At 30.7% G+C, this 20,909-nt stretch overlaps 7 protein-coding genes across 9 annotated transcripts; 5 read left to right on the forward strand and 2 right to left on the reverse strand.

Annotated features, from left to right (window-relative positions):
* The first annotated feature begins 477 nt into the window (after window positions 1–477).
* LOC100741815 (COP9 signalosome complex subunit 4) lies at window positions 478–4,970 on the forward strand. Its single transcript, XM_012381532.3, has 9 exons — window positions 478–637; window positions 705–784; window positions 1,097–1,215; window positions 1,279–1,415; window positions 1,486–1,600; window positions 1,673–1,862; window positions 1,929–2,306; window positions 2,401–2,525; window positions 4,826–4,970. The coding sequence occupies exons 1-9, from the start codon at window positions 555–557 to the stop codon at window positions 4,892–4,894; spliced, it is 1,296 nt and encodes a 431-aa protein (XP_012236955.1). The 5' UTR covers window positions 478–554; the 3' UTR covers window positions 4,895–4,970.
* Window positions 3,013–6,710, reverse strand: LOC100741933 (voltage-dependent anion-selective channel). The gene is made up of 6 exons (XM_024365294.2): window positions 6,554–6,710; window positions 5,265–5,587; window positions 5,034–5,155; window positions 4,623–4,731; window positions 4,332–4,540; window positions 3,013–4,111 (listed from the first exon to the last, which is right to left on the reverse strand). Exons 2-6 carry the CDS (start codon window positions 5,582–5,584, stop codon window positions 4,020–4,022), a joined length of 852 nt encoding a protein of 283 aa, XP_024221062.1. The 5' UTR covers window positions 5,585–5,587; window positions 6,554–6,710; the 3' UTR covers window positions 3,013–4,019.
* Window positions 6,711–7,710: 1,000 nt separating this feature from the next.
* Window positions 7,711–11,439, forward strand: LOC100742050 (SET domain-containing protein SmydA-8-like). Its single transcript, XM_003486779.4, has 9 exons — window positions 7,711–8,003; window positions 8,609–8,676; window positions 8,765–8,984; window positions 9,266–9,516; window positions 9,592–9,759; window positions 9,845–10,071; window positions 10,179–10,389; window positions 10,808–10,953; window positions 11,120–11,439. The coding sequence occupies exons 1-9, from the start codon at window positions 7,986–7,988 to the stop codon at window positions 11,350–11,352; spliced, it is 1,542 nt and encodes a 513-aa protein (XP_003486827.1). The 5' UTR covers window positions 7,711–7,985; the 3' UTR covers window positions 11,353–11,439.
* Window positions 11,440–11,553: 114 nt separating this feature from the next.
* Window positions 11,554–14,808, forward strand: LOC100747756 (SET domain-containing protein SmydA-8-like). The gene is made up of 7 exons (XM_012381436.3): window positions 11,554–12,065; window positions 12,341–12,536; window positions 12,710–12,937; window positions 13,009–13,293; window positions 13,508–13,795; window positions 13,898–14,108; window positions 14,284–14,808. The coding sequence occupies exons 1-7, from the start codon at window positions 11,992–11,994 to the stop codon at window positions 14,592–14,594; spliced, it is 1,593 nt and encodes a 530-aa protein (XP_012236859.1). The 5' UTR covers window positions 11,554–11,991; the 3' UTR covers window positions 14,595–14,808.
* Window positions 14,809–14,942: 134 nt separating this feature from the next.
* LOC105680307 (erlin-2) lies at window positions 14,943–16,800 on the forward strand. 3 transcript variants are annotated; one of them, XM_012381562.3, is made up of 5 exons: window positions 14,943–15,241; window positions 15,474–15,594; window positions 15,660–15,849; window positions 15,923–16,181; window positions 16,257–16,695. In XM_012381562.3, exons 2-5 carry the CDS (start codon window positions 15,487–15,489, stop codon window positions 16,642–16,644), a joined length of 945 nt encoding a protein of 314 aa, XP_012236985.1. In that variant the 5' UTR covers window positions 14,943–15,241; window positions 15,474–15,486; the 3' UTR covers window positions 16,645–16,695. The 3 variants fall into 3 exon arrangements, with proteins under 3 accessions (XP_012236985.1, XP_033174887.1, XP_012236986.1); XM_033318996.1 differs by having other exon boundaries at window positions 15,056–15,237; window positions 16,257–16,800; XM_012381563.3 differs by lacking the exon at window positions 14,943–15,241 and adding an exon at window positions 15,260–15,313 and having other exon boundaries at window positions 16,257–16,800.
* A 482-nt stretch (window positions 16,801–17,282) lies between these two features.
* On the forward strand, window positions 17,283–18,504 carry LOC100742174 (ragulator complex protein LAMTOR3-A). The gene is made up of 3 exons (XM_003486780.4): window positions 17,283–17,445; window positions 17,664–17,891; window positions 18,096–18,504. Exons 1-3 carry the CDS (start codon window positions 17,437–17,439, stop codon window positions 18,231–18,233), a joined length of 375 nt encoding a protein of 124 aa, XP_003486828.1. The 5' UTR covers window positions 17,283–17,436; the 3' UTR covers window positions 18,234–18,504.
* Window positions 18,505–18,555: 51 nt separating this feature from the next.
* LOC100742293 (glyoxylate reductase/hydroxypyruvate reductase) lies at window positions 18,556–20,837 on the reverse strand. Its single transcript, XM_003486781.4, has 6 exons — window positions 20,681–20,837; window positions 20,361–20,488; window positions 19,826–20,015; window positions 19,461–19,624; window positions 19,093–19,383; window positions 18,556–18,906 (listed from the first exon to the last, which is right to left on the reverse strand). Exons 1-6 carry the CDS (start codon window positions 20,746–20,748, stop codon window positions 18,791–18,793), a joined length of 957 nt encoding a protein of 318 aa, XP_003486829.1. The 5' UTR covers window positions 20,749–20,837; the 3' UTR covers window positions 18,556–18,790.
* Between the last annotated feature and the right edge of the window lie 72 nt (window positions 20,838–20,909).

A 20,909-nucleotide genomic window follows, 5' to 3' on the forward strand; every position in this document is an offset into this window, starting at 1 on the left:
GAAGTATTATACTAACCCTATTCAAATTAAATACATCAACTTTTTAAATTATGGAACACGAAATGTTAAACCAAATTTATAAGTATAAGCGAGTCCACGTTAATTGTATTCTATTCAATCATGAATTATTCATGCAAAGTGTGTTAACTGATCTCAGTAATGTTCTATAAAGCGCCATCTCAAATTGTATTACGATGTACATATCTTTGTAATTATCTAATTTTAATAATCTGATAATAACATATATTGTTAAATAAATAAGAATCGGCAATACATATAAAGTACAAGATATAACAAGTTGTAGGAAAATACGTAACACAAAAACTATTATTACATGATTTATGTTTATATACAAATAAAATTTATATATTTCATTAAAATTATAATATATAAAAATTTTAATTGTTACTTATTGTAATAATTTGCATTTTATTGTTATAACATTTAGTGAAATCTATTTCTATTTATTCCCTACTGTACTTCTAGTAGCTTCCGTCCATAGTTCATGATCGCAATAGGCGCAAAAGTCATTTTTGGTTATTCATGTAGAAAAGATGGTGGTGACGGTATCTTCTGTACGTCAACAGCTCACGAATTTACTGTATGCCGGGGGCTCTCATAAAGATCAGGCGGAGAAGTAAGCTCGTTAAGTAGGATCAAAAGTATATTTTTGGAATATTCCGTACAAATGGTGATACTTACAGGTATCGAGCGATTTTGGACTCAATACTGTTATCGTCCAGCGAAGAGGCGATGGATGCTTTGAAGATATTCATTGAAGCAAGTACGTTAGATTTTTCTTATAATGTACAGAAATATATCTTCCAATTATCTGATACTATTAATTACTTATAAATATATAACATATATGTATCAAATCGTTACATGTTCATGTCTCTGTATATACAATAATTTATTAGATTAAACGTCATATCCTCATGGTTATTTACATAACTACGTTTTTATATAAATGTTCTTAAATATCAACACAACTTTTTTTTCCAATTTGTAGATAATTCTAATCTGCATTTTGTAATATGATATTGTTTCCAATGGTTTCTTAGTAACATAATAATGAATGCTTTTTGTCTTGCAGTTGTACATGAATATGTAAGTTTGGTCATCTCAAGACAAGTTTTAACGGATGTCAGTAATCGATTATTACTTTTACCTGATGAAGTGTCGATGGCTATTTCGCATTATACATTAGACAAGGTAAATTTTGTTATAATATATATTAATTGAAATATAATGAGGAGTTGCTTGCTAATGTTTTAGATGCAACCAAGAGTAATCTCATTTGAAGAACAAGTTGCTAGTATAAGACAACACTTGGCAAAAATTTATGAACGTAATCAAAATTGGAGAGAAGCAGCTAATGTTTTAGTTGGGATACCACTAGAAACAGGACAGAAGTAAATAGAAAAATCATTGTTATGTACTATCAATTCCAGATTGTTAGATATAATTATTATGTTTACGCAGGCACTATACAGTTGACTACAAACTTGAAACTTATCTTAAAATAGCACGATTGTACTTAGAAGACGATGATCCAGTGCAGGCCGAAGCATTCATCAATAGGGCATCTCTTTTACAAGTATATAGTATTCAAATTTACCTAAGTAGTATATATACCTTTAAAAACAAATTTATTTTGCGGTTTTTTTAGGCTGAGTCGAAAAATGAACAGTTACAAATATACTATAAAGTTTGTTATGCTAGAGTATTAGATTATAGAAGAAAGTTTATAGAAGCAGCACAAAGATACAATGAATTATCATACAGATCTATTATACATGAAGATGAACGTATGACTGCACTTAGGAATGCATTAATTTGTACAGTATTAGCTTCTGCAGGCAAGTATTTGTTTCATATTCTTTAATTGTTTTAAAAACAATGTATAAGCTTTGCATTAATATTAGGTCAACAAAGAAGTCGTATGTTAGCTACATTATTTAAAGACGAGCGTTGTCAACAACTTCCCGCTTACTCAATTCTTGAAAAAATGTATTTGGATCGCATTATTCGGCGTTCCGAGTTGCAAGAATTTGAAGCCTTATTACAACCTCATCAGAAAGCAAGTACAATTGATGGATTAGGATCCACTATTCTTGACCGTGCCGTTATAGAACATAACTTATTATCTGCTAGTAAATTGTACAATAACATAACTTTCGAAGAATTGGGTGCTTTGTTAGAAATTCCACCAACGAAAGCAGAAAAAATTGCTAGCCAAATGATTACAGAAGGTCGAATGAATGGGTATATCGATCAAATTGATTCCATTGTACATTTTGAAAGTAAGTTTAGAGCAATCAGTTATAGTTAATTAATAATTCAGTCTTATGGATTTAATACAAATATTTTCTATCAATAACTTATTTTCTTATGTAGCGCGCGAAACTTTACCAACGTGGGATAAACAAATACAATCACTTTGCTATCAAGTAAACCAAATAATAGAAAAAATTGCTCAAACTGAACCAGAATGGATAGCAAAAGCAATGGAAGATCAGATGGTGCATTAATATAAATTTTTTTAATATCAAATAAACATACACAGAAACTGGAACAGGAACATTAGATAAACATTTGATACATACACAACTAAAAATTTGGAGGCAATAAAGATTGTTATAATTCTACAGTGATGCTTATGCATTGCGAGTAATGTAAAATATATCATGCTCGTTAATTTTTGTTAATACGCATAAAATCAATTTTTATATGATCAATAAATAAATTTTGATTTTTCATAATACAAATAAAAATACCAAAATTTATGAAATATTTAACAATTGGTTTTTGTCATTATAGCTACTTTATTATTTACGAAAACTTAACATTAAAATAAGTATAAAATACGGATAGATTTTTATTGATTAAGCACACTTAAAAATCATTTGTTTAATATTCATCTATGACTGTTATGAACTTCACGCAAGCATATTCCAGTAAAGGGAATATTGTAATTATCTCATGTAAATAAAGCATTCACACTGCACATAAAATAAAATTTTCTTTATTTTATGAACTAATCAAAGCTTGATCCAGATTTGGCTGAATATTTAACAACTGTTGATGTATGGGAAAATAAAATTGTATGAGTACAAACCTCTTATGCATTATAAGTGCTACATAAGACAAGACTGTGGAATTATTTATAACTAAAAGTATTTATTACTATGTACTATTTAAAAAATGTGAAATCTTTATATAAGATGCCAGACTAAATTATTGGAATCTTCGTAACCAAATATGTATTTCTCAATTTGTTTCAATCCTAAAATAATCACGCTGGCAGTATTGTTTTATATTGATTATATAGATAGGAATGAATGTTATCTCATTCTGCAAATGAAAAGTAACTGTACTTGATATTTGACATCATTTAATCTCAAGTCCCTGTACGTAGCTATTTATTTAATATAATATTAAGTGCAGGTATTTTTACAATAAATTCGGTCATTAATATTATTTGTGTAGCTACAAAAATGTATGTGCAGCATCATACTGTGTTATTTTGAAATCAATCACTGAATTTATAGTTACTTTGTAACTTGGTAACATTTACTACTGAGTTGAAAAATATATTTCCAGAAATGCTTAAACACATTTTCTTCCTAATTTAATTTTATACGTATTTGCAATCAACATTACTCCATGAGTATATTTTTTATAATTAAGTTCAGAATAATTAACATTTGATTTTAATAGACTGCATGTTCATCAGGAACTGGTAAAAGGCTGCACCATATCAAATATGAGAGAATTATAGAGGAAAAAATAGAACACTTCTATTTTGGTTAAGAATTTGTAAACCGTATTGTTCATGATAAGATATTGTTACCATACCATGTTTATACGTATTATATGTGGCATCTATTTTGGGATAAACCTATCTATATGTTATAGGCAATACTTTGAAGCATGTACTGTGATACTGTCTTTATGACACAAAGGCCATGAAAAGACCTTTTGAGTGATCTAATCCTTTTGTGTCTGATTCATATTTAAGCTTGTAGGTCTAATGCAAGACCAATCTTGTGACCACCAGAGCCAAAGTTCTTTCCATCAATATTTGTAGAAAGTGTCAGAGTTACACCTAAATATATTAAAGAATATGTAAGTCAAATATCAGATATGATAATATAAATATGTAAATTAAATATGTAAGTAGATAATCAACATAATCAGTAAAGTACAATGATTTAATGGATATATTATGACAACTGATGAGAAATGTAAAATCAAATATAATATTGTTACTCTACCAAAAGTCCCTTCCTTAGAGTAACATTTTGCACGAATTAAACATCACTTACCATCACGTAACTTTTGTTGATATCCTAAACCAATTTGAAGATTAGAATTAACTTTAGCTCTGATAGATGCATCTGGGTCAAGATTATATTTTGTAGCAATTCCAAATTGTGTCACATTGTTGCTTGAATTCCACTCCAGATTAATTGCGCCTTCTAGTTCTGGTTTCACTTTGTGATAAATGAGGCCACTAAAGTCACAGCCATTGTTCCTAAAAAAACAGAATATTAAAAAATGAAGAAAATTTTATCAAATTATTCTTTCTCGTGAATATTTATAACGATTATACATACACTGCTGCGTGAAGAGTAAAGTCAGATGCGGTATATCCAAGTGCAAAGTTATTCTTTGTAAGCTTGTTTCTTTGTGTATCAAAACAAGCTTGATATCCAGCCAACCAACCTACAATTTCATCGTACTATTTTATAACCTAGTAAGTTTAATCTATTCTGTTTTACTATAACACAATCTTACATCATTCTTTCTGGAATAACAGGATACTGGGAATGTAAAGGGGAAGGACTTGAATGGAATTACAAGAAATCACATAAGGACAACAATATAATAACTATTAAATATCTGAACAATATTTAACTTTTCAAGTTCAATACTAAAAAAAGAAATGATACAATATTACATAATAATAAAAATAATATAAATATATGCCATAAACTAAAAGTATATACATGCCATCTTTTTCTTACCTTGGTATCCTACAACAGTTGATGCATTTACCAAAGGACCAGCAGAAAGACTAAGATCAAAATCAGCATTGGCTGATACGTTCTCATGTTTGTAAGATGTCTTCAGTTTTCCAGTCTTGGTCCTACAATACAAAACAATCACATATTTTTCAAAATTATTTATTTTAGGTACATGCAAAGCAGGGATAAGTAAACTATAAGATGCAGATAAAATTAAATGATATATTTTACCCTGTTTGTGGAGAGAAAGTACAGCCATAGCCAAGGGTAAGACCTTTGAGCAATTTGTCGGCAAAAGTAACATCAGTAGCAAGTGTATTATCAGTATTCCACTTTTCACTAAATTTCAATCCATAGTCATCAATACTATATTTGGTTTCTAAAGTACCAAATACTTTTCCACTATCTTGATTAGATACCCCACCACTAGAGAATTCTACACCAGACTTAGTTTTTGTTTTCACATCCAATTTGATTAGACCAAAATGATATCCACTGGAAAATAAGTCACGAGCACTTTTGCCTAAATCACTATATGCTGGTGGAGCCATGATCTATGCAAAAACATTAAAGAGATACACTACATTTATTTGCCAATTAACAATAACATAAATTTATATAATGTATGCATATAAAATACAAATATTTACTTTATTTAAAGAAAAGTGTAAGTAGGACATTTTCATTCATAAATAAAAAAAAATATTGAATTTTAAAAATATATTTTTCTAAATTATACATTTAAATATGCTTAGCATTAAAGCGCTAAAATGACAATAATCTCTAATCTGAATGATAAGTAATCGAAAAATTCAAGTTATTATCTCACAATCAATAAATGATGTGTCAGTCATAATTAACTTACAAGTATATTTTTCAATTACAAAATAAATAAAGAATGAGATTCAGTTAATGAAAAATTGCTAGCTACATATAGCGTAGGAGTTGCAATTTTCCTTGAAAATTATTTAATGCATTTCGTAATAATTAATACATATGCGAGAAAAATGAATATCAAATTAACTATGTATATACTTTCTGACAGAAATTTTATTGTAAATAATGAATTACGGGGCTAATAATGCCAATATTAAGAAAAACAAAAAAAAGAAAATACACTAAGTAACAATATGTAATTAATTTAACAATAATACAGAGGAAAAATGGAGTGATATTGACCTGTCTTGGTATTACATAAGGTGTAAACCAGCAATTTCTAATTCTCAAAATTGAATTGAATTTTACACTATCACACCCGAAAATATACTTGTTTAATGAAAAAAACGTTATTGATTAAATCACAAAGGAAAGATAAAGCGTTTAAATTCATATGGGTTTACAAAATTGATAGAAATGGTTTTTAACACTGCCAAACGACAGTCCAGCGACATGACTAGCAACTCATGCCGGCTTTACAAATATTTAATTTTTCTTGCAAATTTTCACGTAATCTGTGTGTATGAATAAGGAATCTAATTTAGATCTAGGATGTATAAATAATGGTATTCGTTGGTACTTACTTATGTTCTATGTTATAAGACGCAAGTGCAGAAAACTGCAAGACTTCGTCTCGTTGTCCCTTAATTGCGTACGTGAGACGATATGCGAATCGGGAGAGGAAGACGGAACCTTCGCGCAACTGTGCTTGCGCATGCGCAGTGTAACTTCCAAATAAGCTAGACACTATTTTTATGTGAAAATTTTAATAACATACATAGAATAAAATTAATTTATACAAATAGGAGAATGTTCCTCTTTTATTAAACAAAATACATTCAGCAATTTAATCTTTATATTGATTTACTTTCTACATATTATGTAACCTTGAAGATCACCCTCATAGGCGTGGATCTTGCACACATCCTGATCACCCGGTACTGTTTATTGAGCGTTGAGTAAAAGATAAAGATATATAAAGGAAAAGTATCGAATAGTATACTAAATACATATTTAATTCATACTCCTATCAAGCATACGCTTATTACTAAAAACCATATACGTCTCTCTAATTGACTATGTTAATTTTAAATGCACTGTATAAACGGTATTTATATATTATGTAAATAAACGACATATATCAAACTCTTTAATTATAGTAGGATATTATATTTCAAACTTTAAAAAGTTTGGATTAATGTACTGAACAAACGGAAAAATTTTTGAAATTTCTCCAATTATAATTTCCTTTTTTTCCTACTAAATGAACTTTTTCTTTGTTGAAAATCTGGAATTCCAATGGGCAATTTTCAGTAGGAAGCAACCTCAATCAAGTCAATTGCACACGTAAAGAAACTGTTGATCAATCTCGTAAGAAAATTAGATTATAACTAGTTGTCAATATACAGAAGAAGAATCCTGAGGGCACGAAGTTAATAGAACTTCTTTCAAACTTCAATATATAAAGGTAATTGTATATTAAAATAGTTGGTCAAAACTATCTATTATTCCTAAATTTTCATTTCAAAAAGTTACTCATCCGTAATCTTCTGTCACATGAAAAAGGTACTGAAGATACAGCGAAGAAAATAGCGAAATGTACATAATTATTTATATGGTTATTAGATGAATAGTCATAAAAATGACCAGTCTCATTTTTTGACCATTTCGTGAAACTGTCGAAGCAATTAAAACTGGACATTTTCGGTTCCCAAAATAGAATAGTTGCTCGACGCAGAGTGTGTAACTACCATTTCTACGCGAACTGAGACTCTTCCCGAAAGACGATGGTGAACGATCTAGATCATATCTTGGCAGTCTCTTCGTGGATAGTATATTTTTATTAAAGCGAATATATATATATATAAACGTCTGTGCAAAATTAATTTTCAGTCTGTTTGTATCCTTCTTCTGTAGCAGATCGTGCAATTCGGTTCGAATCCGAAAGAGGCGTACAATACAAGCGAACTTGAGGAAATTATTTCAGTATCAATATTGATCGATCGTTGATCAACCATGTCACAAAAAAGCTTGGTATGTATCATAAATTAATAAAATCTGTTCCGTTCATGCTGAATGTTCTTGTTGTAAATTAATTTTATTGTTTTATTTGCCCGCATAAACCCGCTAACAGCATACTGTAGATTATAAAATATTTAATTTTATTGTTTTATTTGCCCGCATAAATCCGCTAACAATATACTATAGAGTATAAAATATTGCGACTTGACTATAATTTTATCGTTAATGGAAAACTCATGCTGAACACATTGCGTTTAGCATATTTAAACTGCATTTGCATTTAATATATCCAAATTTTGCGTCATACTTCTATAATAGACGAAGCTTTCACTGATCGTTTGTTGCACACTATTAAAAAATAACAAGCAAATAGTCTATAATACAAAACTATGTACTGGTCTTACGAAATCGATGTACCGAATTGATTTGTTTGCATACGCAAGCTTCTATACAGCATGTACAGTGATGTTGCTTTCCGCGTTACATTTATTGCACAAAAATGATTCTGCTGCGTATTTACGTTAAAAATGAAAATAACAATCTACAATTTTCAATTACGAGTCAATTTTTCAATAATACAAAGCTACAGCTTTAAAAATAATAATGTTGTTCATTAGGGGGAATCGACGCCAACGGGGAAAAGCACGGCGACATACAAAATTCTTCAGAATGACAAAGTGGGAAGGTAAGAAAGTATTTTTCTTCTTCTTAATCGACTATATTACGATTGAAATGAACACTGTTTGGTAAATCTTTAAAATACTTTTTCTCAGGTACATGGTCGCCAGCAAAGAGTTGGAAGCAGGGGAAGAAATTGTCACAGAAATGCCTTTTGTAGTTGGACCAAAGGCATTCACATACCCTTTGTGTCTTTCCTGTTATGCAACATGGCCTCCATCGTTAAGCGCTAAACCTCTTTGTTCAAAATGCGGTTGGCCTGTATGTTCAGAAGAATGCGAAAACCAACCGCAACACAAGGACTATGAATGTCAGGTAGAAATCAGGAGAATATAAAAACAGTAAAACTATCTTCCACTTTATGCGATTAACGCTTATTTGCAAATAATTTTCGTATATTGCAATCAATTGTGAAGCCTTCGCTAATAATACATTGTCAATTTGCATACTTTGTAGGATATAAGAGAGAAAAGAAGGTGTTAAAAACGGAAAATGAAAGTGTGAAGATGTTAAAAGACGTGTGATTTAGAAATATGATTCGCTTTTATGCTACTCATCGAACGACAAACTATGATACTCACGTATCTTATTTGTAGGTATTCGTACAAGCCAAGGAGAAGTTTAACGTGCAGGCTGCTCTGGAAGAAGCAAACGAAAATGGAGTGCCGCAATTGGAATGTATAACTCCGTTAAGATTGCTTCTAGAATCGGAGAGAAATCCTGAAAGGTGGAACAATGAGATAAAGGATATGGAGGCTCACAATAAAATAAGAAGTCAAAAGAAACATTGGCAATCAAATCAGATTAATATAGTGGACTATATAAGAAAACAACTGAAATTAGACAGGTAATTACTCGTCAATCTCGCGAGAGAAATAAGTAATTTTATCATCGACCTATGTTTCGTTTTGTTTCGTCGCAGATTCTCGGAAGAACAAATTCATACAGCATGTGGAATTCTAGAAATCAATACTTTCGAGATTCGAACAGCGAAAGGGTGTAGCGCGAGAGCATTGTATCCAACAGTGGCTCTAATGAATCATTCGTGTATCTCTAATACATGCCACAGCATTTCACCAACTGATTATAGGTAAAATGATAATTGTTTAAATTCAGTAACAAATCGCCAAGTTACTTGATAAAAAGTATCTAAAGAACTTTTACTCGGTTCACAGAGTACGATTACGTACCACCCTCAAAATTCCTGCCGGTGGAGAACTTTACGGAAGTTACACACATTCGTTACTTCCTACGCTATTGAGAAGAGAACATCTTCTCGAAGGAAAATATTTCGCCTGTGCCTGTCCAAGATGTTCAGATCCCACTGAACTTGGAACGCATGTGTCTTCGTTGAAGTGCAACAAGTGCGATAACGGAATTGTGTTATCTTTAGATTCTCTGGGTAAAAATATCTCGTATGACAGCCTCGCTAACGATATCGACTGATCCGCATACAATTAAGAATACTATTAACCGTAATCGCAATTTCCAATTAAATTTATGTTACAGATCCAGAAAGTTCATGGAAATGTACGCATTGTGAATTCACGACATCGGGATCAGCCGTTCGAAAAGTGTTGCATATCATACAAGCAGAAGTGGATGCAGTAGAGACCATTAGCGGTGCTGATGGAGCTGATGCCATTCAGGAAAGGGAAACAGTGGTGAAAAAATATCGTTCTGTTTTACATCCTCGACATGGTTTCCTTACGATGCTCAGGTAAGTATAATCTTATTAATATGGTAATTCATATGCGTGATAAGTGTTTATCAGATTATGCGGTGTAGATAACAAACGATCGAGAGTCGACCGAGATAGAGACAGATAAAATATTTATATTATTATATCGATTGCCATTGAAAGGCGATTGTAAGAATACACGTGGAGATTGAAATGTATAATGATGTATGGTGACACGTGGTAAATTTACGTCTGTGTGTAAAGTTTCGTGCGTATACTGTATGAATGGGAAGAATTATCCGCTTATCGTGTATAAATTATGCTGAAATCTCAATTGGCAAATCCACAAAGCTGTCTCTCAATAGATACAAATTTTGATACTTATTTTGTCGGTAATGTTAAAACCGTGGTAAGAGGATTTAGAAGATTGAAATAATCCAGGAACTTCGCTTTGCAGACATTCGTTGACACAAATGTATGGCCGCGTGGACGAGTACCTCCTAGATGATTTGCCTGACGTCGTATTAGAACATAAAATCGATATTTGCAGGCTGTTACTTCAGGTCTTGGACGTCATAGAACCTGGCTATTCTCGTATAAGAGGTAAAGGATTTATAATTATCTACCATTTGTTACTGTACTTTCAATGATAACGCACCTTATTTCCTGAGATATCTACGCCAAATGTCAATTAAACAATAACGAACTTCTGTTAATGGATGATGTTTTATTAACGATTGTTATTAATATTTTGCTTTTACCGATAAAGGAATGACACTTTATGAGCTCCATGCGCCTTTACTTTTTATCGCTAAAACGCAATGGAACGCTGGAGTGATCGACGAAGCTGCCCTAAAATCAAAAATGATAGAGGCTGCCAACATTTTGAAAGAAGCGGCATTAATTTTATGCTTAGAACCACCGGACACACCGGAAGGTCAAATAGGTATCGTTGCTAAAGAATCTCTGGCTCAACTCGAAGAATCAATCAAAAGTTTATAAATATTTATTGTAAATATATGAAGCTTTGTACGAACGTATTTCTTTGTTAATAAAGTTACGCAAGACCGTACGTACGTACGTAATAAATACATATATCATGTTTCAATACGAATATAATGTATTCAACATAATGTTTCTTACTAAAAACTTATCACATATCAGATCTCATCTAACGAACGACGACGAACACAAATGAAGAAAATAAAACTGTCTCTGATTCTCCAAATCCCTCTCGTAACAGATTAATCATTTTTAATCTTCGTCAAACTTACATCGGTCTTCTATTTACATCTAAATTTCTTAGAAGATTTCATCAACACCGGAAGAACGATTTATTTAAAATGTGGACGATCGTGGAAGATTGCGGACCCTAAAGCCATTACCTACGCATTGTTTTGTTACGAATACTCGACAAGCACGCGCTACGCTACTTCTAATAATAATATAGCGTATCGAGAGTACTAAAGAGAGACGACTCCCGCTACAACTTCCTGTATTTCGGTGTCAGTTACGAACCGTAGGAAATGCACGATACCGTCAAACTCTCACGCGTCTAAGTATCGTTAGTCTCGCATAAGACACGTAAGTACATACGTTCTTTCAAGCAATTGACGAAAATAGCTGGACTAATATACCACGATGGAAGGAAAATCGAAAAACGCTGCGACTCCCACGTTAAAATATAGAGTTGCTTACTCAGAGAAGCTGGGCAGGTATAAACACATACAGCACATATATCTTAAACAAATATAACGCGATAGGCATCTAAAAGCGTTGAAATAGCATCTATTGGCAGTATCGTGTTAATAAATTCTTGGATTATATTTAATCTCAATCAAAAAGCAAATATGATATTGTATATCATGATATATACACTTTTGATCTTCGCAACTAATTTGATTACGAATTGAATTGAAATCACGTGTGTATATATCACGTTAGATGTGTTGTGTATTTTGACATATATTTATATATCGTCTTTTATAAGATATTTACAGGCGGCAAAGAATTTAACAGCAGGCGAAGTGATACTTCGCGAAGAACCGATCGCTGTTGGACCTATAACTTCCAGCAAAGATCCGGCATGCTTTGCGTGTTTGCGTTTGTTGCCAAAAATCAAGAAAGAACTACAATATGTTTGCTCAAAATGCAACATTGCGCCTCTGTGCAGTACTGCCTGCGAGGTAGATGCAAAAATAATTCACTCGTTTTACTCAAACATCCTCTCTAAATTTCCTCTTTAATCGCTACAAAATTTAACAAAGCGCACCTTACATACTCTCTTTACTCTCTTGGAGGAAGATACACTATTTTGTTAGGCACCGTCAGTTATCATTGATCATTAGTGATATTTCAGGAACGATCGAAACATCATACGCCGGATGAGTGCGAAATTTTCAAACGCAATAAAGATTTATTAATAAACAATACGGAAAATATCATCGGTGTATTATTACCGTTAAGGTTATGGCTCTTGAGACAAAGAGATGCAGAATTATGGAAACAAGTCGAATCTATGGAAGCTCATACAGATAAGAGAAGAAACACGTCCGTCTGGAAAGATAGAGAACTAAATGTCGTAAATGTAAGTAAAACGAAGCAACTAATTATGAAAGACGATTAATTTTCTATAATAAATCTTCTCGTTTCAAATAGGTGATAAAATCGCTTCATTTGGTTCCTGATGGCGACCCATCTGTCTCAGAGCTCCTCCAACTGTTGTGCGGAATTTTAGACGTTAATTGTTTCGAGCTCAGATCTCCAGGAGGTCTGGATGGACTTCTTTTACGAGGTTTATATGTGGAGGCCTCCCTGATGGCTCACGACTGCAGGGGTAACACTCATCTAACTGCTGATGACAATTTTCAGCTTACTGTATACGCCAGTTTACCGATCAAAGAAGGCGACGAAATCTACTTCAATTACACCTCGTCGCTTTTGGTTTGTTTATTCGCTTATTATAAAGATTTTTACTTCACAAAATCCAAATCACTCCGCGTGAGAAATTTTGTTAAATCATTAAAATACTATTATACCACGTTATATTATGTACGAAGCTTCTAACGATTAAAATTACAAATTGTAAAGGTGTGCAGATCTATCAATTGTTTATCGATCGCATTGAGAATTGATCATTTACATGTTTCATTGCTAGGGAACCTTAGGTAGGAGAGAACATTTGCGAGGTGGAAAGTATTTCGAATGCGAGTGCCCATTATGCAGCGATCCATACGAAATGGGATCGTACATGAGCAGTATTCTGTGTCCACGATGTAGAGAGGGTTACATAGGAATGCAAAACCCTCTGACAAAGTTTCCATACGAAAAAGGAACGAGATGGCAATGCAACAAGTGCAAAAGCTCCATCGGAGGTCGTCTTGTCAGAGCCACTTTAAATATAACCAAAACATTGATCGACGATGTGGACGATTACGATATTAAAGTTCGTATATGATAGAATTATGATGATTGTACATTATTGAGCATCTATCTAATTTAATATATATCTTGATTTTTATCTTGATTTTTATTTTTAATAATCAAGGGATTGGAAACTTTAATGGCGAAATTGTCGAAATCTTTCCATCGAAATCATTTTCTAATGCTATCATTGAAACAAAAGTTACTAGCTGCCTATAGAAAGGAAGTGGCAACGCCAAATCCACAAAAAAAAATTATGCAGAAAATGTCTGACGTATGTAAGGAAATGTACGATATGCTTGAAATTACCGAACCAGGAATATCTCGATTGAAAGGTATTTTTAATCGAGTAATTTATTTATTCGACTTAGTAAAATCAGCGAAAAATGATATTAACCGAATTTTAATTCTGCAGCAACTTTAAATGTGTTTAAATATCAATTTAGTATGCATATACATGTACGTATATGAATAAAGTACGTCATCCATTACTATACATATATTTTTTAGGAATAATGTTATACGAAATGCACTTACCACTAGTGTTGTTAGCAAATCGTGCATATTCCGCACGAGAAATTTCTTCAAACGAATTAGCTTCGCGCCTTGAAGAGGCCGGGAGTCTCTTGAAGAAGTCCCTAACGATGCTCCTTTTAGAACCAGTGGACACGCCAGAAGGGAAATTGGCCAAACGAGCTTTGCAAGAATTAAAAGCGTTAAATCAGAATATAGTCGATGTTAAAACTATCAATGAAACCGAGGAAAGTGGCAATCGTGATAGAAAAAGATTACAGAAAAATAAATCTAACAAAAACAAATAGAGAAATAAAAATACTTAAAATACCCAAGAGAATCATGTCTTTTACGTTAAGAATAATGATTGCTATATGAATTAACTTTTATCATCCTTTTTATAAAGATGTACATACAGGAAATAAAGATATATTGGTAATTTAAGTAAACAAAATTTTTGATAATTTTGTATTATTTTAAGCGCCATACGTGACACTAGTAATCAAAAATGTCACTATATTGTTTTAGTAATGTTGCAAAATAAATTATATTATTCTTATTTAAAATTGTATTAATATTTTTTAAATTATTTTTAATAACATTAAAAAGAATTTGAAACTCTTAATCATCATTTCCTTATAAGAAATTATCCTCGTCCGTTGAGATTGTTCTGGTTTAATAGTTATCGGTTTCTGTTTATCTTGAACGATATTAGAATGTGTGATATGTTTAGTATATATATATATGGAAATCATATCCAAATGTAATTTTAAAAAGCTAATTCATTATTTAATATAATACATAACATGAGTTAAGCAAACGATTTAATTTATAACAAAATCTGATATATCAACTGAAACAACACAATTGACTGAAACATAAAATATTCAACATTTATACGTTAAAAATCTAAATTCACAAGTTTACTTACTTCCTAATATATTCGCTATCGTAAGTAGATAATATTTTAGAGGTTTACAAAGTTTAATAATATATGTAAGTCAAATATAACCTCAATGATAGAAGTGTAAATAAAACAAATTATTGCCATTTTATTGAATACAGTTTGTAATAAATATTATTCTTGTGTACAATACAAAATTAATAGCTTGTTACAATAAACATAATTATATATAGCGGATTATTAATTTCCTTAATTCATATAACACGATATATTTCTATTTTAGCAACTAAAATAGCATGTTTGACCAGAGCATTATTGGAATATGTTTTTGTATTTGCTTAGCAGTAGTTTTCAACTTTTCTTTACATCGTATAGAAGAAGGTCATGTTGGTGTTTATTTTAGAGTAAGTAATTTATAAATATATTTCATTCTAATATTATAAACATTATAAGCATTTCTATGCTACAGGGTGGAGCATTATTGCCTCAAGTCAGCAACCCTGGGTTTCATATGATGATACCCTTATTAACAACATACCGCTCTGTCCAAGTTACACTACAGACAGATGAAGTAAAGAATGTTCCATGCGGAACAAGTGGAGGTGTAATGATTTATTTTGATCGTATAGAAGTTGTAAATATATTGGATGCAAGTAGTGGTAAGAATTTTATTATGTTAAACTAGAAGTTATAAATTATTGCAATATTGTATATTAATTCTTTTAATTATAGTTTACAACATGGTGAGAAACTTTACAGCAGATTATGATCAAACATTAATATTCAATAAGATTCACCATGAATTAAATCAATTTTGTTCTGTACACACATTGCACGAGGTGTATATAGACTTGTTCGATCAAATAGATGAAAATTTGAAAACTGCTTTACAAAAAGACTTAAATGACTTAGCACCTGGTTTAAGTATTCATGCAGTTAGAGTTACTAAACCAAAAATTCCAGAAACCATCAGAAAAAATTATGAGTTAATGTAAGTACCATAGATTTAAGTTCATGATAGATTCTATTATAAAAAACTTGAATAATATTTTAATAACTATTACAGGGAAGCAGAGAAAACAAAACTTTTAATTTCAACACAGCATCAAAAAGTCGTCGAAAAGGATGCAGAGACTGATAGAAAGAAAGCTGTTATTGAAGCAGAAAAAGAGGCACAAGTAGCAAAAATACAGTATATTCAAAAAATTATGGAAAAAGAGTCACAACAACGAATAGCAGCTATTGAAGATGAAATGCATTTGGCAAGACAGAAAAGTCGTTCAGATGCTGAACATTATCAAACAAAAATGCAGGCTGAAGCAAATAAGCTTCTTCTTACCCGAGAATTCTTAGAACTAAAGAAATATGAAGCACTAGCACATAACACAAAAATATATTATGGTCAAGATATACCAAAAATGTTTATGTTGGATGTTACTCAAGTATCAAATTAACTCTCTAGTACAAACTCAGATGTGGATGTTAAAAAAAAATAATTATAGAAATGAGTGTTTTCTTTTTTTTAATATATTTTGAACAATGTAATGATTGTTTTATGTTCAATCCATATGATGAGCGGTATTTTATAATAATTATAAAAACGATAGTAATGATAGTACTCTGATGAAATGAAATATAATTTGCATGTAAATTTATACAATTCATCAATTTATATACTATAATAAATTATACATTATCACTGTTTCCTTTTTTACTAACTTTTGTTAGGATAAACGAAATTTTCTAATAAAAGTATTGTTACAAATTACATTGATGTTGAGTTACTATATATTTAGTTTGTATCTAAATTGTCCTGTAGTTGCTCTAAAATAAATAATACAATTTCATCTCAAACATTATAAATACGGAATGTAAAGTCAAAATAAACAAAATTTTTAAAATTGGGCCATATTTTTAAATAAAACCAAATCATTAGTTTTAATTATAACCTATGATTCACTTAAATGTTAATATATCTCTAGAATTACTAAATTATTAACTTACAGTTTTACAGTTTAATTTACATTTATAGTTTTTAATAACAAATATCTAACAACTATTTCAAATTCGAACTGCGTTCCAAGAGTTTCTTTTAGCATGATAGTTTAAATGCGATGTGCGCGCATTCTACGTTTATCATATGACAACCTGTCAAAAGAAGCATTTGATAGTCCTAATATTTAAGATTTATTAGACTTAAATAAGTTTACAATCTGTCGCGTAGCTTATCATAGTGAATATTAAAGATGACAGCAGTAAGTTTTCCGATTATATTTTATTATTTTATAAGATACAATATAGTCTATATTTTAAGGTTAGATATAGATCAAGTTAATTTAAAAATATTTATAAAATATTTATGGAAAGAATATGTATTTTATGGATAGAAATACTATAATTTGCAAAAGTACATATAGTATCATAATATTGTTGTTAATTATCATTATTTATTTCTTTGTTTTTGTTATCTCAGGAATTAAGAAAATTTCTTTATGGACTTTTAAGTAGTGTGGAAGGACTTCATAGTATACTGATAACAGATAGGGATGGAGTACCTGTCATATCTGTAACTGATGATACGACACCTGAATTAGCTATGAGAGCAAGTTTCTTATCTACATTTGGCATGGCAACAGATCAAGGAAGCAAACTGGGTTTAGGGAAAAATAAAACAATTATATGCATGTATAGTAGTTATCAGGTAATAAAAAAAGTACATATTATTATTATTATTATCATCATCATTATCATTATTATTATTATTATTATTATTATTATTATTATTATCATTATCATTATTATTATTATTATTATTATTATAGAATATTATTATTTTTCATTAAATATAAGACTAACAAATAAATGTAAAAGCTAATGTAAATCTAATTATTAATTTATTTTGTAGGTAGTTCAGATGAACAAATTACCCTTAGTAATAAGTTTTATTGCAAGTCATAATTGTAATACAGGCCATATCTTATCTTTGGAAACTAAAATTGATCCAATCCTAAGTAACTTAAAAAATGCAGTAGTGGAAGCCTGATGGTTACCTGTTGTGCATTACGGGTGATAAATACCAAAAGTTTGCACTTAAATTTGGTAAAAACTTGTAATGAACAGATGTTCTATGATGTTTTAAATAATGGTGGGGATATTTTTCCCTAATTTATAAGAAACTGGAGGGTTACATTCTTTCATAATTGTGTTTTCTTTGATTAGTTTCAAAAAACATTTTAAATATCTGTCTAAAAAAAGGGAAGTATCCTAAACCTTTTATAAGATAATGCAAGAAATAAAGAAGAAGAGGTAGATACTACAAATTTTTATAATAAGTAGGAAATTATCGCAAGACATCAGAGGCATTTTAATATTTCCAAAATATATTTGATGAGCCATTCGGAAATTTTACATATATAGGTAATATAAATTTATGTAAAAAGACGCGATATTAAAATACATGTTATAGATGTATATGTATATGTGTCAGTTAATATTCTTAAATATGCTAGGAATATATCACTGTATCATTATATTACTTCAAACAAATATATAGTCTTAAATTATGTAATAAAACTTCATACATGCAATAGAACATATTAGTTACAATTCATATATCAGTGGCTTACCCTCTAATCCATTGAGAATGTTTTGTGCTGCGGTAAGAGACATATCATTTCGTGTCTTCGTAGTAGCACTGCCCAAATGAGGTATGACCACTGCAGTACATTTTATATTTGTTAATGTATATATATACAACTTTGCTATATATTTCTACAATTAACTAATATGTACACATATTACATGAAAATATAGAATGGAATTTCTGTTAATAAAGATATTAAAAAAAGGATAAATATATTAATTCATTTAAACCTTGCATTTATATGATTAACGATATTTACCAGCATTGGGAAGTTTAAGAAGTTCGTGATCGGGAGGCAATGGTTCAGGATCCGTAACATCAAGACCCGCCGCAAAAATTGTGTTATTACGCAATGCTCTAATCAAGGCATCTGTCTTTACGATTTGCCCACGGGCAATGTTTACGAATACCGCGTTTCTTTTCATTTTGCTAAAAGTATCATCGTTAAACAATCCTCTAGTTTCATTATTTAGGGGGGTAGTGACAATTACGAAATCACTTTGTGCAAGAAGGTCGTCAAGAGACACATAATGCGCTCCAAGTTCATCCCCTATTTAAGATTGAAATACAGATAAACAATCCTATCAAAAATGCATATTTCATTTTTATCTATACATTTATAAATACCTGCTTTTTTACGAGAATGTCCGGTATAAATGAAACGATCTACATCGAATCCTTTCAGTCGTTTAACAATAGCTTGTCCAATATTGCCCAAACCAACAATGCCAACTGTTGATCCTCTTAACTCTTGACCAAGTAACCATTGCAAAGATCTTGCCACTTGTCCTCTAAATTTTTAAGAATTTTATATATGTGTATTAAAAGACACTTAACATTTTCTATAATTAAGATAAGTAAATCTATCCTTCTAAATTTTTGAATAAAATCCGAATAAAATTTGTATAACATTTCTTGAATAGATATATAATTTTAACTTGATTAATTACAATTTTCAGAAGCGATTGAATAAAAAGTTTGTGTCTAATTACTGTTCAAGTTTTAGACGTCCTTCATGAGTTCGTCTTGCTGCATTTAATGTCAGAAGTACTGCAATTTCTGCAACTGCAGCTGATAAAACCATAGGAGTGTGACCAACTTTGATACCTCTTCTTTTAATTTCGGGAACATCCAAATGGTCATAGCCAGCTGACATTGTTGAGACGACTTTCAGAGAAGATCCTATTTTTTGATATTTCTTTAAATTTCATTTATGAAAGACGTATACATTTACATTTTGTTGTTTATAATTTGAAATAGATATATATAGTAATATGTCAAAAAATACAATACTCAATACAACGCCGTTACTTAAGCCGATTATTTCAACAAAAAAGAAAGTTAATAGACTTCTAATAAATTCTGAAATGCGGACTCAATTATTCATAATTATGAATAATGCTTATTCCATCAATTAAATTTTAAAAGTCTGAGTTGATTAGCGCCGTTACTGTTGGCTTATTTTAAAATTCCGCGACAACATAAACCATCATATAATCTAAAAGATTAATATGACTAAATATTTACCTGCATTATTAAGAAAATCGCTATTTATACTGATATGTCCAGTAACAAAGATAGCATCATGACCAGGAAGAACTTGCAATACATCTTCTCGATTAGGCATAGCCGTCTGAATGATTGTGACATCGCATCTAAACAAAAAGTATTAAATTCCAAGTAACATATAAGTATGTACCATTAAAAATTCACAAATAATTGTGAATTGTTCCAATAATGTCCATTATTCAAATAATTTCAGCATTACAGTGGTCTTCTTAATTTTTTCTTTTTTAAATCACTATAAATAACACTAGTAAATATTCTTTCTTAAAAAGTATACTTACTTCGTCCGCAAGAGATCTATGCCAGATGTTGGCACATCGTTACTCGTAACCAATACACGTGGTTTCATTGTTCTTTTATGGCGTTCTGTCTACAATAAAAATCACTTTGTAAACTATTAGTAAGCAGTAATATTCCGCGCCTTATATAACGCCACGATCTGACTTTATGCGCAAGCGCATACAATTCGATCGAAAGATAAAAAACAAACATAAGAGGGACATGATATCT

The sequence above is a fragment of the Bombus impatiens genome, unplaced genomic scaffold (assembly GCF_000188095.3).
Source record: "Bombus impatiens unplaced genomic scaffold, BIMP_2.2 scf_0133, whole genome shotgun sequence".
Classification (NCBI taxonomy): domain Eukaryota; kingdom Metazoa; phylum Arthropoda; class Insecta; order Hymenoptera; family Apidae; genus Bombus; species Bombus impatiens.